At 41.6% G+C, this 14,119-nt stretch overlaps 2 protein-coding genes across 2 annotated transcripts in view; one reads left to right on the top strand and one right to left on the bottom strand.

Annotated features, from left to right (window-relative positions):
- The window catches only part of LOC129720905 (telomere length regulation protein TEL2 homolog), a 31,887-nt gene extending 22,667 nt beyond the window's left edge, over positions 1 to 9,220 (bottom strand). The window contains exon 1 of the mRNA XM_055672800.1: positions 8,646 to 9,220. Within this exon, the coding sequence (XP_055528775.1) occupies positions 8,646 to 8,695 (50 nt within the window). The 5' untranslated portion in view covers positions 8,696 to 9,220. The remainder of the gene's footprint in view (positions 1 to 8,645) is intronic.
- Positions 9,221 to 10,056: 836 nt separating this feature from the next.
- On the top strand, positions 10,057 to 12,973 carry LOC129720914 (TATA box-binding protein-associated factor RNA polymerase I subunit B). The gene is made up of 3 exons (XM_055672825.1): positions 10,057 to 10,364; positions 10,424 to 10,625; positions 10,678 to 12,973. Exons 1-3 carry the CDS (start codon positions 10,190 to 10,192, stop codon positions 12,929 to 12,931), a joined length of 2,631 nt encoding a protein of 876 aa, XP_055528800.1. The 5' UTR covers positions 10,057 to 10,189; the 3' UTR covers positions 12,932 to 12,973.
- Positions 12,974 to 14,119: the final 1,146 nt, after the last annotated feature.

Below are 14,119 nucleotides of genomic sequence, written 5' to 3'. Positions count from 1 at the left end.
AAAATTCACATTCCTGCTATATGTGATATTTGGTAGAAAATATTACTGCTCAAAACAGGATTTCCGTAGTAATAATCACGATATGCGTGCGTAAAATAGAATTCTAGAAAATTTGAACACACAATTGGAGGTTTTAAATGAATTAATTGATATTAATATTGCAATTAGTATCAGAGATTAGATTCTTCTTTTCTTCGATAACAGCCAGTGAAGTGGAAGCGAAAATTAACACCGAAATCGCTCCTTTTGAACGAGCCAAAGAGTTTTCTTTTGAGTTTGGGTTTTGAACTAAAGTCAACGTTCTCGAAAGTGTGAAGGAAAAGGAAGCCGAACATTCTGTGATAAAATGTATAATCAGTTAATTTAACGAAAAGAGTAGTGAAAAGTAAAAAAATATTTAGAAGAACATGCTTCGAGGGACCATTTGCAAGAGATTTCTCAGGAAAATCTTCTTATATAAAAACAAACTCAACACAATATTTTTTTTTTTAGTTTATAAGCATATATGTAAAGACGAAGAACGATTGAAACAAAGTTTAGTGTCTATAATTTCACGTTTTCCCGATTTTGTTTTGTACTTAAGCCTGCAGTTATCATTATAATTGGAATTGTTGCCTATCTTGACTTTCCGGATAGCGGAGCGCACTGTGCGTGGCTCACAATCCTTTTCCAAGATCCAAGTTCTTGGATGGACCGACATTTAGATCATGGAGCAGAATCATCGTTCTTGCTGTGCTGCTTCCCCTGTTAAACTATACTGTGCGACGTGGGTCTCGGTGCTATCAACAGATAAGTACACAGTTTCTTTTGTTCCCCTATAGAGGTGCTGTTGATTTCTCAAACTCTGGAGAACGACGATGGACGAGATTACACCTGTCCAAATCTAACAACAATCCGTCTCTCAGGTTAATGTTCCTAGTCAATTTGAGAATAGCTCAAACAGTACAAGGTTTGATAGGTATTACCATCCCGTTGAATTAAATATGTTAATTAATTAAATACTTAATAATAATTATCATTTTTATCAGCACATATTCTGAATATCGGTTGAATTTGATTACTTTAGGGCATATATTTTATTATTAACTAACTTTTAAATAAATATTGTTGTGTCATTCATTTTAATATATTTCTCGGATTTTGAATGCCAAAAAGTTAGACAGATAGAGACAGAGAAGACCTAGCATGATAAAACTTGACCGTTACTCTTAGGATAATCCGCGAGATCAGGATATATCCTAACGCATTGCTAACCACGGTTATTCCTGATCAGACTATTAGGCTTAGTAAATATGATGACTTGAGTTTCTCTCAACTGAACACCACAAATTTGTGAGTGGTCCGAACGGCCTTCTGGTGGTATATTGGTATAAATCAGAACCACATCTTGTAACATAGGAGCAGTCTTGTGCTCTAGTGAATTATACCACACACACTCGCGCGTGGTCCCTACAGCATTACTAATGTCTGCTAGTTTAAACCGGTACCAAATATAAACAAACCAAATGTGCATCTCTAATCAGACGACTGAACGGAGAATAAACCGGTAATAGTCCAAAAGCGACGAGTATAGAGTACATGTATGATCGCATCACTTATCAAGGTGAATCCTGATCCAATATACCCTTCCCAACTAACAAAATCTCCTTCCTGTGACCTTTGTGGAGATGCAGAGGTTAACACGGTCTCCGGATAGCAAAGGTCACGCCTACATCCTTTCCCTCTTCCCACCTGATTGCAAGGACGTGGCCGGCGTCGTTATTGATCCTTCAAAGTATTGAGTTACTCCCAGCCCCATTCAGTTGATTTACTATACAATTTTACTGATTCGGATCAATCATGGAGTGCAACCTTTGATATGTGCAGTCAGTCAAGCTAAGCTAAACTAAGCTAAGCTTTATAAGCATATATGTAAAGACTGTTATTACAGAACAACAAAAAAAAAACATGTAAAACAATTAACATGAGTATTCATTATATTATTTTTTTTTATAATCGTATCAAAAGGATTCTGATTGTTTTCAGAGGTAAATGTTTGAAAAAATTGAAGCTATTTAGTATTATCATATTTTTGAAAAATTTATACAAAATCAATAAAATTATCATGAAAATCAGGTTTTTTCAAGAGCATTTAATGAGCATTAAATTATTATGACCATTCTATAACATTTTATTGCTTGAAAATGCTGTTTCTGGGCAATGTTCTGCTAACTTTTTTCTTAAGCTAGCAAAATAATTTTTTGAAAAAAAATATATTCAATGAAAAATGCACCTAAGTTATTGAAACTGCTCGTATATGGAAGCATTTTATTGGTATTTAATCGATTTAAAAGGATTTTGATTTTTAGTTTAGTAAAGCGGGCAATGTATGTAGTTTCGCGGGAATGCGAAGATGAACGGGAATAGAAGGTGTGACTAGAATTAGAAAAAATTTTCCCTCGTCCAGACCCGCTTCGAGTATGTCTGAGCATTAATGGTCATGCGCTAAAATCAAAAAGTGGTAGTCAAATTATGTTTTATATTGAGTAAAAAAGTCTCAAAAATCGAATGGTAGGTGTCTGATCTACGTTTAATGTCAGCAGATAAACCTATTTTTGTATTGTAGGAGAATTGGGGCAAAATCGACATTTTGCTGACATTTTACGTAAGATATTAGCGCATTACCATAATTGCTCAGACATACTCTATATTATTTAGCTTTGTGAAATATACTAAAACTATGCTAAAACCGGTTTCTTAGAATCACCGTTTAAGCTCAGTTTTTGTCAGATTTAAGATGTTTTGTTTTTCAAAAGATGGGTAAAAAGATGCTAATATGTGGACAAACTCTTAGAATTTTGATATTTGGTCTTAAGACAAAATGGCGTTAAAAGAACATAAAAAATTTCCGGTTTCTCAAAAATTCAAAATGGCGTCATTGTTGCCCCTTAAGTTGAAATATGTTCAAACTCCGGGAAATTTATTTTCGCATCAAACTTCATCAAAAAATCATACATAGAAGCCAAGGCAAAAAAAATGTTGCACTGTATAATTTACGCTTCTAATATTTTCGAATCGGTTCCATTCCGCCACCTATTGTACCATCCACCGACGCCCGGGGAGGCGGACTTCACCCAGGGCTCCAACTAACGACTCGTGGACTAACTGGCTGGTGCCAATGGTTTTACTTCCTCATGCGAAGTGGTGCTCTAGTGCTCTAGAAAATGCCCCGATGTCCGCTAGGATTGAAGCTAGACCAGTTGCAATACGCAATACGGGCGAAGCGTTTTTGGATACGCTCAATCCGCAAGTTCCAAGTTAGTTGGTGAGGAAACCAAACCAGATTGCAGTTCTCGACTAGTGGGTGCAGTAAAGCGCTCTTAGGCAGTGCGGATCATTAAAATCACGGGCGAGTTTTGATATGAAACCAAGCTGGCGTGTAGCTTTCGAAATTATCGTTGCGTGATGTATGTAGGTGGAATGTAAGTTTAGTGTCAAGAAGAACACCTAGATCCCTTACATGATCAACCCTCTTCAGTTCTAATCCGTCGATGCGATAGTCCGGGTTTAAAATACGATGGAAGGTTATAACTTCGCATTTGGTTATACTAACCACAAGCCAGTTTTTTCAACACCAGCTGGTAAATACATTCAAGAAATTTTGTAGACGACGGCAGTCTTCGATAGTTCGAACTTCCAGAAACAACTTCAAACCATCTGCATACACCAGCTTGCAGCCATCAGTGTCACGTCATTGAAAAAAGTGCGAATAGCAAGAGCCCCATATTACTTCCTTGGGGAACTCCTGACTTGTTAGTAAATTGCGATGAAATAGTAGAGCCAAGTTTTACGCGTAGAACTCCTCCTCGTAAATACGAGCTCAACCATGCAACGAACTGGTGGGAGGCACCTAGGCGTGAGATTTTACACAGAAGTATTGAGTGGCCCAAACGATCGAAAGCTGCTTTAAGCATATAACCGCTTACTATGATCTCGAATAGTTTAGACTTAGCAGAAAGGCTAGTGATGCCATGATAATTTCGAACGTTTTGCCGGTCGCCGGATTTTAAAACGGGAAACATCAGCGACTGCTTCCAAACTGCAGAAAACTTTCCTTGCGTAAAAGACTTGTTAAAAATGTGGCATAACGGAACAGCAAGAGTGGTAGCACAACGATTAAAAACAACAGCAGGAATTCCATCAGGACCTGCCGAATATGACCGTTTCAATTTTTTTGCTGCAGCCAATACCATATCGGTCGTAATCGTAAAGGTGCTTAGGTCGACTAAACCGTGGGGAACACCAAATGCCGCTGATTCAGCCTCGGAGTCAAAGGCAACTGCATCAGCAAAAACGGAAGCGAAGAACTTTGCAAACAGCTCACATGACTCGGATTCCGATGTTGATTCATCATTGTCGAAACGTACATTCACAGGTACGGAAGAACATTTCCTTTTGGTGTTAACGAAGTTCCAAAAGTTTCGCGGATTCCTTCGAAGGTCGGTCTGCACCCGTAGCACATATGACCTGTACAGTGTGCGATTCAAATGACGATACTCATCACTATGACGTTTAAAATCAGACTTCGTAAGCGCAGTTTTCAATCGGCGATATTTGCGCTGAGAGCTATTCTTTAGCCGTTTCAATTCACGTGACCGAAGAGTTTCCCAAGCGAGTGAATTAGGACGCTTCACAAAAGGCAGATTAGAATGTAACCACTGAACAATTACATCACAAAAACGGTGAGTCAATTCGTCAATATCGGTGCAGGTTTGCAGACTCTCCCAATCGAAGTTTAATAAATAGTGAGACAGCGCAGCAAAATCTATCCTACGGTAATTTAGCGATCTATTACCTACCTCAACACGTGCACGAGCTACATCGCTACTGCAAGTGACAGGCAAAGTAAAAGTGAGGGGTGGATGGTGTAGATCGACAGGAAGCAGTGGCACAACGCTGCGTTCAGTCGATACTCGGCAATCAGATCGACAAAACACTAAGTCGAGTATGCGCCCTAGATGGTTCCGCTGGAGATTTGTTTGGCATAAGTTGTAGAAATCCATGCCGTACAGCTTCCGGAAGGGTAGGTCCACGCTGGAAGCTATTCTTTTTGTCACTAAGACGGCGTAGATGCTAGTCTAGCGCAAGAGAAGGGACACTCACTATTGCGTAAGCATCACGCTAGGCGTAAGGAAATGTGTTCAATAGCGCCAGCCGGGACTCCATAGTGCTCGCGCATAGGAGAATCCATGTACCGATGACGTTGTACAAGATTTTGGAAAATTACTTTCGGAATCGAATAATAGTCACAACACGGAGGAGGGTCAGAAGTGCGTCCCAATCATTGCAGAAGTACCATCCAAGCCCGGTGTTGTGGATTGTCATATACGACGGAGTGTTGAGGCTAAAGTTCACTGTACGGGTTGTTATCATTGGTATTGCGGACGACATAACGTTGGAGGTCTACGGCAGGTCGAGCGGAGAGGGTTAGTTGACGGAAGCATTCCAGGAAACTGGAGTTAGCGCACCATAAGACGGAGCTCACTGTTGTGAATAACCGTTTAAGAGTTACGTCAACTATGCCGGTAAGAGGGCCTCAACACCTGTTAAAGCACTGTCTATAACAAAGTCGAAAAACTCACCGGTGTACGGTAGGAAACGAAAACTTCGTGCAGGGTGGATTCGTCCATACGTGGGCTAGTGTGATCCAAAGCGCTAAATACTAACGGTTATCGTGATAAACTGGTGAGTAGCTCTAGGCTTATAGTTCTGAGAGTAGCCTGTGCGTATCATACCGTGTCATACGACGCAATCTGCGTCTTGTTAAAAAATTTCAAAAGTTGGTCGCAGTGACGAAAATACCCAACACGGAAAAAATCAGCATCAGCATCAACGGAACACAAGGGGCATACGAGGCACCAGAATACCATTCTCGATGATCAGAAAACCGCTGAGCATGTCTTATTCGTATGCCCTCGTTTTGTACGTACAAGGAGCGACATGGTAGTAGCGAGCGGTTCAGACACTGCCAGATGTGACAGACCCGGACATCTGGAGTGCAGTTTGTGTGAAGGTCTCTGAAACAGTCCTAGAGCTACAATGTGTGTGGCGGGTCGATCACAAACACGCCAGCAGTAGCTTACTGTCAGTTTCAAGGTGGTTAGCACCTGGCAACAAAAAAAAAACGCTTCCCGACATAATCCCCCACCATCGTTTTGAAAGATAAGGTCTAGAGACTGCAGGGGTGTTAATGGGCTCAGGTAAACTAAACCACACTCTCTAAGCTCTCCTCAGGTGTCTGTGAGTAAATTTCCCTACCACCTTACTCCAGAAAAAGGACAAAGAATGATTTATAACTATTGTGTTTCGATAAAATTTCATAATTTGCACCTCCCTAGCCACAATATCAATTTGATCAAGGTTTTATAGCGCTTAATATAGCCAAAATAGCGCTATACAACTTTGATAAAACCAGTTTCGTTACTTGGGCTAGATACTTAGTTCGCTTGAATAGTACCAACTTAAGAGTTGCAGAATTATACTGGAAAGAAAGCATACTAGCTACCACGTAATTGCCTTGGTCTGCGTTCTGAGTGACGCTATAAAAGGACACACGGCATGGAGAAAAGCTTATCATCATTCATTGTCTACCATCAGGATGAGCAGTACATGGCTAAATCGAAACCCGTAAAACGACCTCGGCCTGGCAGCACCCCTGATCCGGCAGCTAAAAAGCTCCTGGCAAACAACAGATTCGCTGTCCTGGAAAACGCCACGGATCACGAAATTGTGAAAAAAGATAAACAACCGCCCTTGTGAAATTTCTTCTTTTGCTTTGTGCTGTGCCTCTGCCGCTCGCAGGACACCTGCGGCTTGCACCACAGCCGAGCGACACGGTGGTGAGTCACTCTAGTGAATATACACAGAAATAAACCGCAGTGTGCACTGCTGAGATAATACAACAGAGACAACTCGGACTTTCCCCATGATAAAGAAATTCTACGTGTTCTTCTCGACATTAAAGTTGTCACCTTGTTAGAAGAACTAAAAGTAAAGGGACTCTATAGCTGAATCAAATGTGGCCTAACGTACGCTCCCGATACCTGCCTAATCTAATGGAAACCACCAATTAATCGATATCCACAAGAGCCTCAACCAGCAACCAGCTCAGTCGCAGGAAAATCCCTATGAACAACGAACAACTTATCGCTGAGCAAACATCGAGCCGTTCCACACCTACCCCGGAACTACAGCGCTTTCAACCCTTGCCACTGGAATGAAGTTCACACGAACAGACAATGATGAAACCAACGCAGACTATCTGCTATCTACGGAAGAATTTGTGCCGAAGAACTTGTGCATCTATTGACCGAAGCGTTCGTACTTGCAAAACCCGAGCCGAACAGCTACAAACAGCGGTTTCCGTTATCACCAAGGATGGACCATGTGTTCACATAACTAATTGAAACGCTTGCTCGCTAAGCTCGATTTCCTCAACGAGCGGAATATTGACATTGCCATCTTCACCGAGACGCATCTCAAATCCTGGGGTCCCTCATAGTAGCTTTCTAGGTCCTATCCTTTTTAATATCTATCCTGTTCGTGTTCGCAGACGACACTGCCTTCATGTACAGAGGGAGAGTGGCCAGCAGGCATGGATGTTCTTTTCGACTACTTCAACAACTGGAAGATCTGCATCAATACGGCTAAAACTTGTCCAATACTGTTTCCCCCATTCGCCCTCACCACGACTCGTTCCATCAGGGTTCAAATTAACAACTTTACCTTGGAGTTCTGCACAGCAAGCTGATATTCAGATTACCATGATGATTTAATAACCCTGTTAAAATTCACAAACTGATAAATGCTTAGGAATCTGCGTCTAATAAACCTCTTTGAAGAGGTCATGTGTAGGTAAACTTAAGCCTCATTGCATTTTGCTCAACATGCCATTTTGGGTCTTGCTGCAGTTACGTAGACTTTATGTATCATCCTCACGACCTTGTCATTTGAAGAACATTCATATGAAAGAAAAAACAAGCAGCTTTATATACAACTTTTTGCAGTATGTGCTTTTCAGCGCATAATTCGGAGCTACTCGAAAGTATTTGGCTTCCGTAGAGAAAAACAGTGATGTTTTGTTCTAGTAAAAAAAATCTTATTCAAGAAAAAGTAGTAAGCAAAACTTATGTGCTGCATTCTGCCACAATCGAAGGTGATCTTTCTGTTCAGATTAGGTGTCTTAGTAACAAGCCACCATAAGTCACATCTCGAAATATAATAATAAATCCAAAACTACGAAATATTCGAATGTTTTGCTTTTTATATAGCATGTTATCAATGTTTTGAAACAGGAACAATCTCCGAAAAGTCCCTTAAATACAAAAAGGTAGTTCAACAGTGAAATAAACGTTGCATATATTGCAACTGGTTAAGAAAATTATCTATCACCTGATAAAGACGAGACCCCTCTTGCCGCACCCGTTCACCGTGAAAGTGACCAGCAGCGACCGAGCTCGGTGCCAATCTGCTTGCACAATCACCGAGATTTTTTTCTGTTCATGAAGTCTCAAAGGCGATAAAATGTACAATAAACAGCAACGCTTAAGCGAATAATGATCCGTTATCGCTGCGCAAGGCATTCAACGACGTAACAGGTTACTTACACTTTATCGGCAAGTTCTCGCACTTTCCACATACTGATGAATTTATCCATGTTGTTTGCTAGGAGCGACTGTTCCGGATTGATTCAAGCAAAAAGGTACAAAGTATCTTTCAAAAAATTTTAACACAACAATCACAGCTTCTGACGTTTAGCAGCTTCGCCTTCTTCGTCCAGTTTTCTTGACAGAACGTTACATCCACACGAATACAAACACTCGCCGAAACGCGAGTAGCTGTAGAACCAGAAAAAAAAAACTTCCAGCAAGTCACTTCCTCTCTCTCGCCGTTTTCCTCCGGGGCACACACACACTCACACGTACTCACTCCTGAACGCACTTTACGATGGCGAGAAAATTACTTTTCGAACTAGGAACACACTTTTCCGATACCGTCACCACGAGTTTCGGAAAAACTTTCACGCGCGATTCAATCTTTACACCACCCGTACGAGGTCTGGCACTGAAAGATGACGGAATTGCACAATTTTGCCAGTGAAAATGCGAAGGAATTTACCGTCCGTCAAGCGACGATTCTATCGCTTGCTTGGAGTCGAACAGAATGAATGAAATGAAATATAATGGAATGAATGGTGGTGGTGATTTGGCTCTGTTGGCTGACTACGGGTGGTACGGTTGCCAGAAGGAATTCTGAAGTTTAATGTGAAGAATTATTTAGTTTCATTGCACACTGAGCTTTACCTGTGTTTTCATTCTTTAATGGTTTAATGGTTTGTAATTTATGTACTTCGATTGAATGATGTTTTGCCCCTGTAAATTGAATAACAAGTACTAATAATTATAATTATTAATATCAATTAGCGATAATATTTGTAGCCGTAATCCAGTGAAAATTGAGTTATCTATTTACCGCATACAGAGCTTTGAAAGCTCTCAATACAACAACAAGTCATTATGTAACAAATTGTTTCTATACAGGTTTCCATGAGCGGTAATGACGGACAGTGCACGCAGCCCATTTTGACGTCTTTCAGAGGTCAGATAATTTTTAATAGCAGTAAAAAATATTAAAGGCCTAAAGTTAAAGTTTGGCCAACTTCCACTTAAAGTATCAATCGATCTGTCATAACTCGTTCGCAATATTAAAACTATGATGAAAAATTTTTTTTACTGTTCGATTGGAATTTTTCAGTTACTTTCGCAAGGTCAACCATAGGGTTCGATATAATATAACAACGTAATAACGTAGCATTTAGGCACCTTAATAAAAAAATACAGAAAAATAAAAAAAATTTATATACCAAATAAACTTTTTTTCTATCAACACGCGCGTAAAAATACTCGGCATGAATGGCATAAATCGATTTCGTATCTTTGATTCAGCAATTGCGTTGCGTGTATGCTGCTGCTGAAGGCTGACTGTGTCAAACCGAAATGTGCCATATGGGCAAATACGAGTAAACAAATTTGTAAAAGCCAGCAACCATCAGACTGCTGCAGGCGATCGCTGAGGCGCGTGAGTTTTGATCTGGTAAAATCGGTAATGTAAGTAGCACGTGTGTGTTTAGATTTACGTTTTCGGTCACTCAATGGTTGAAAAGTGCGAGGTTTGTGGCCAGACTGAGTTTACAGTCGAGGCCGGTTTCTACTACTGCGTGGAATGTGGCACCAAGTCGCAGCAGCATGGCCAGGAGTTGGTGGATGACGGTATGGATAACCTACCGTCCATGGGAGCAGCCGCTATTAAAGTTAAGAGTGATAAAAGTAAATACTTTGAAGCAATTTTAAAAGCGAATAAAGCTCAATTGATATGATACTTTTAGAAATAAAACGCATTACAAGCTGGGAACAAGCGAACTACATTTTGCTTGGTTACGCGGAACGCCTCGTAGTGTTGGGCGCAGGAGACAACTTTAAACTTTCTCTTCTGCAGCTTTGGACCGCCTATCTGCGACGTATGGAGGTTGCTTTTTTCAGCAAGGATAAACCGGAACGACCAAGATTACACGTGTTTCACAGAAAAATGCATGTATGTTATATTTCTTAGGTTAAATTCTCATAGATTTGTTGCTTCTAGTGATGCTGATATAATTTACAACCGTAAGGGAGTCCGTCGCAAGAGTTGCAGTAGCTCACGTAACAAAACTCCGGCAAGTAGCGAGACACGGTCGGAAGTTGCTGGATCATCCTCGGCAGTTAGTCGACGGTCTTCGGTTCGAAAAGCTAGATCCGATCAACGGCAACTGATGAATGCCGAATACGAATCTTACATTACCAGCCAGCGATCGGATGTGAACATTTCTTTGCATGAGCTCTCAGTTCAGTCACTGAACTCGACCCGAACGGGCGAAGCTAACGCTCCCACGGAAAGGACAACACCACGGATGATACAATATTCCCGGTCTTCTCGTATACTCATGAAGCGCAAGTTAAAGATGAGTACCGGGCACATTAATCGGCATGAGAGAGACATAGAGGAAGAGTTGAACTGTCATCAGCTGCAGAAAGGTGTTCGCAAGAGTAAGCCGAACTCAAGCGGTACCAGAGTGCATACTTTCGAGCATAAAAGTCCGGAAAATTTGAATGGTACTTTGTTGAGTGCTCTCTTGTGCTTGGGATTGAATGTAAGCAAAAGTGACCTGCAAGTGGCAGATTTGGTCCGGTACTACCGAGAAGACCACCTGCCTCATGCAAATCTTCTGCAGTATCTTCCTGAGAAAATAGATCCTAGCTGTTATAGCGAGGTATTACCTAATTTTCAAGTCGCATCCATCTCCCACGAGAAAATGCGAATATCAATTGCAAAACTGACAAACTTTCTACATGTGGAATCCATTACTCCCGATCTGTTGAAGCTGTGCAAGCGATATTTGGAAGAACTTTGTTTGCCGATGGATTTATTGACGTATATCGAAAGACTTATGGCCGTGTTTCCGCCGCAAATCAAATTTGATGGAGGTTTCAAATTTCCAAACTACGAAGGACGCTGCATGGCGTTTATTATTTTTATCTTAAAGCTTCTGTTCGGTTTGAACGATTGCACAGAAATTAAGATGTCCAAATCTGCAGCTAAATTAAATAGGAAAATGTCTGCGGTAGGACTTTTCGATACGTCCGTCTTCGTATTCACCGAATGGCTTCAGTATCTGGAAATGCGAAAAGTCATTCTCAGTCAAGTTAATCACGCTATTAACCGTTCATTGGCGAAAGATGAAGCTGCCGATCCTGATGTTGACCTGTTTATAGATTACCAGACTCGCAAAAAACACGCCGAGGAACCTTTACAGCTTTTATCCTGCTCATTCGACAAACAACACATGTCTAAGCTGAAGGAAACGGTTCAACATATAGTGGACACACACCATCGCCAAGGGCTATCTCGTGACAGCCGGACAAACATTGAGTTCGAGCCTAGTTTAACCCCGTACAAGTCCTATTTGGAACAGTTCCTCCTGGCTTATAACAAGAGCGGTAAAATTCATGTTCCCGATTATATGCAGAACGACCATTCCAATCGCATCCTGTCCGCTTTTGTGGATCCCGCTGATTTACGCTATCTGCTTCTGACGAATCACCAAATCAGATTAGTCACCAAAAAAGTTCCACCTTCACTAAAGCTGTTCGAATTCGTTAAATCATGCACCGTGACGGACTTTGTCTCCAATCAGGCCCGCCGTGGGCCCCAATTTATGTGTGCCGAATACTGCGCAGAAACAGATTGGAACCCACCGGAAACATTTGCACGTCCCGGCCAACCCGAAGCCGCCACACATGAAGCCATACTGGACAACATTCTGATTCGCAACGAAACCGAACGTCAGCGAACCGACATGATCGTTGCTTGTCGACGAAAAAACCAGGAACTATCCGGCAATGACGAGCCGGACGAGAGCAGTATTCTTAACGACTCTTGCAGGTCGTTGTTCTCCCAGCAATCGTCAGATATTGCACCGAATCAAGCTGCCGAAGCAATTGCCAGTGGCGGAGGTGAATGCGTTACTCTGCTAACCCCGAACTATGACTATTGGGTTCGGTTCTACGGCAATGGAGAAGCTTACTCGGGGGACCTGTATGACGAACGGATCGCCAGTGGGTTGCCGGACAATTTCTGCCTTGTGGTGGAAGAGTGCGCCCGGATTATCGAAAACCGATCTCATCAGCTGTACCGAGAGCTGATGACACTGGAGACGTACTTCTTTCACGCGGTCCAACCAGTGGAGCGGTTCTTTCCCGCGGCTGCTGGCGACAGTCCACCAGAGGTATTGTTTGACGAGACTCGTCCGCTGAATCTTGATCTGAAGCGGGTTTTGTATGCCAAGCAGAGGTATTGAGTGGGAGGTGAATTCGCTTGTTGATTTTCTATTTTCTTTTGAGCAAATAAAATGTGAAAATGTAAATTTGTTTGTTTGTACTGTAAAATTTTAAAGAATTAATTTTAAATAATTAGTCCCTGTAAAGGAGGATGGTCCCTTTAAAGGGGGATGGTTTTAATCGATACTATCCATGTCTTTTTCGCAAAAAAAATATAGAAACCCGAAATTTAAGGTGTCACGCGATCTGTGCCGAGGGATCAATTGAAGGGAGCGGCGCTAGTGGAGTACCAGGGCAACCTCCACATTACCTTTTTTCTTACTGCGTCCTAACTCCAAAAACAATATCCGTCAAGAGACGGAGGAAGTGGTGATCTGGAGTATATGATCGCTTATCAAATACGACGCAAGGCTAAACGAATCTGTAGGATCAAACGATGCACGAAGCCACACAAAAATAAGAGCGGCAGTCTCACCGTCACACTTAGGAAATCACTGCAGTTTCTTATGAATACGCACTTCCCTAGGTCCACATGTATAACCGAATAATCAACGTCGGAGCAATAGAGTCCGAGGTCAAGGCGTACAGCGCTCGCCGACTGAATTCTGCTCTCTCGAAGGTTGTTCACGGAAGCTTTAATCAATTGGGCATTAGCCTCCTTTGAACCTATGAAATCTCCAGGACTAGATGGAATTCTACCCATCTTTATACAAAAATTAGGTGGGATCATAATGACTGATACATCTACTCCGCGCAAGCTTTACTCTGGACTATTATTTAGTTAGGTGGCAGAAATTCAAGGTAGTTTTCACACCGAAGGTAGAAAGAGTATATAAAACACTACCTAAGACCTTTAGACCCATACTGCTCTACACTACTGAATTTGATGGAAAAAATTGCAGTCATATCCGCGATGAGTTCCTCAAGGACTCGCCACTACATTAAGTTCAACACGCTTACCAACCTGGTAAATCGACGGAAACTGCTCTTCATGACATTGTGATTCTCATCGAAAAGTAGCTGGAGTATCAAGATACGGCGCTATGCGCTTTTCTTGATATTTGAGGTGCTTTTGACAATACATCCTATGCTTCGATCAATACAGCTCTCCTGAAGAGGAAAGTCAGACGGCACTAGACACTACCCTGAGTTGGTGCACTCAAGAGGGACTGAACATGAATCCTGCTAAAACCGTTATTGTACCCTTT

The sequence above is a fragment of the Wyeomyia smithii genome, chromosome 1 (assembly GCF_029784165.1).
Source record: "Wyeomyia smithii strain HCP4-BCI-WySm-NY-G18 chromosome 1, ASM2978416v1, whole genome shotgun sequence".
In the NCBI taxonomy this organism is placed as follows: domain Eukaryota; kingdom Metazoa; phylum Arthropoda; class Insecta; order Diptera; family Culicidae; genus Wyeomyia; species Wyeomyia smithii.
This window is presented reverse-complemented; position numbering and strand designations above follow the sequence as displayed.

What these genes read in the sequence shown, in the direction of transcription:
- LOC129720914 (XM_055672825.1), top strand. Translation starts at nt 10,190, where the DNA reads ATGGTTGAAAAGTGCGAGGTTTGTGGCCAGACTGAGTTTACAGTCGAG. An exon ending in TAAAGTTAAGAGTGATAAAA is followed by an intron (nt 10,365 to 10,423) that starts GTAAATACTTTG and finishes TGATACTTTTAG; the next exon opens with AAATAAAACGCATTACAAGC. An exon ending in CACGTGTTTCACAGAAAAAT is followed by an intron (nt 10,626 to 10,677) that starts GCATGTATGTTA and finishes TGTTGCTTCTAG; the next exon opens with TGATGCTGATATAATTTACA.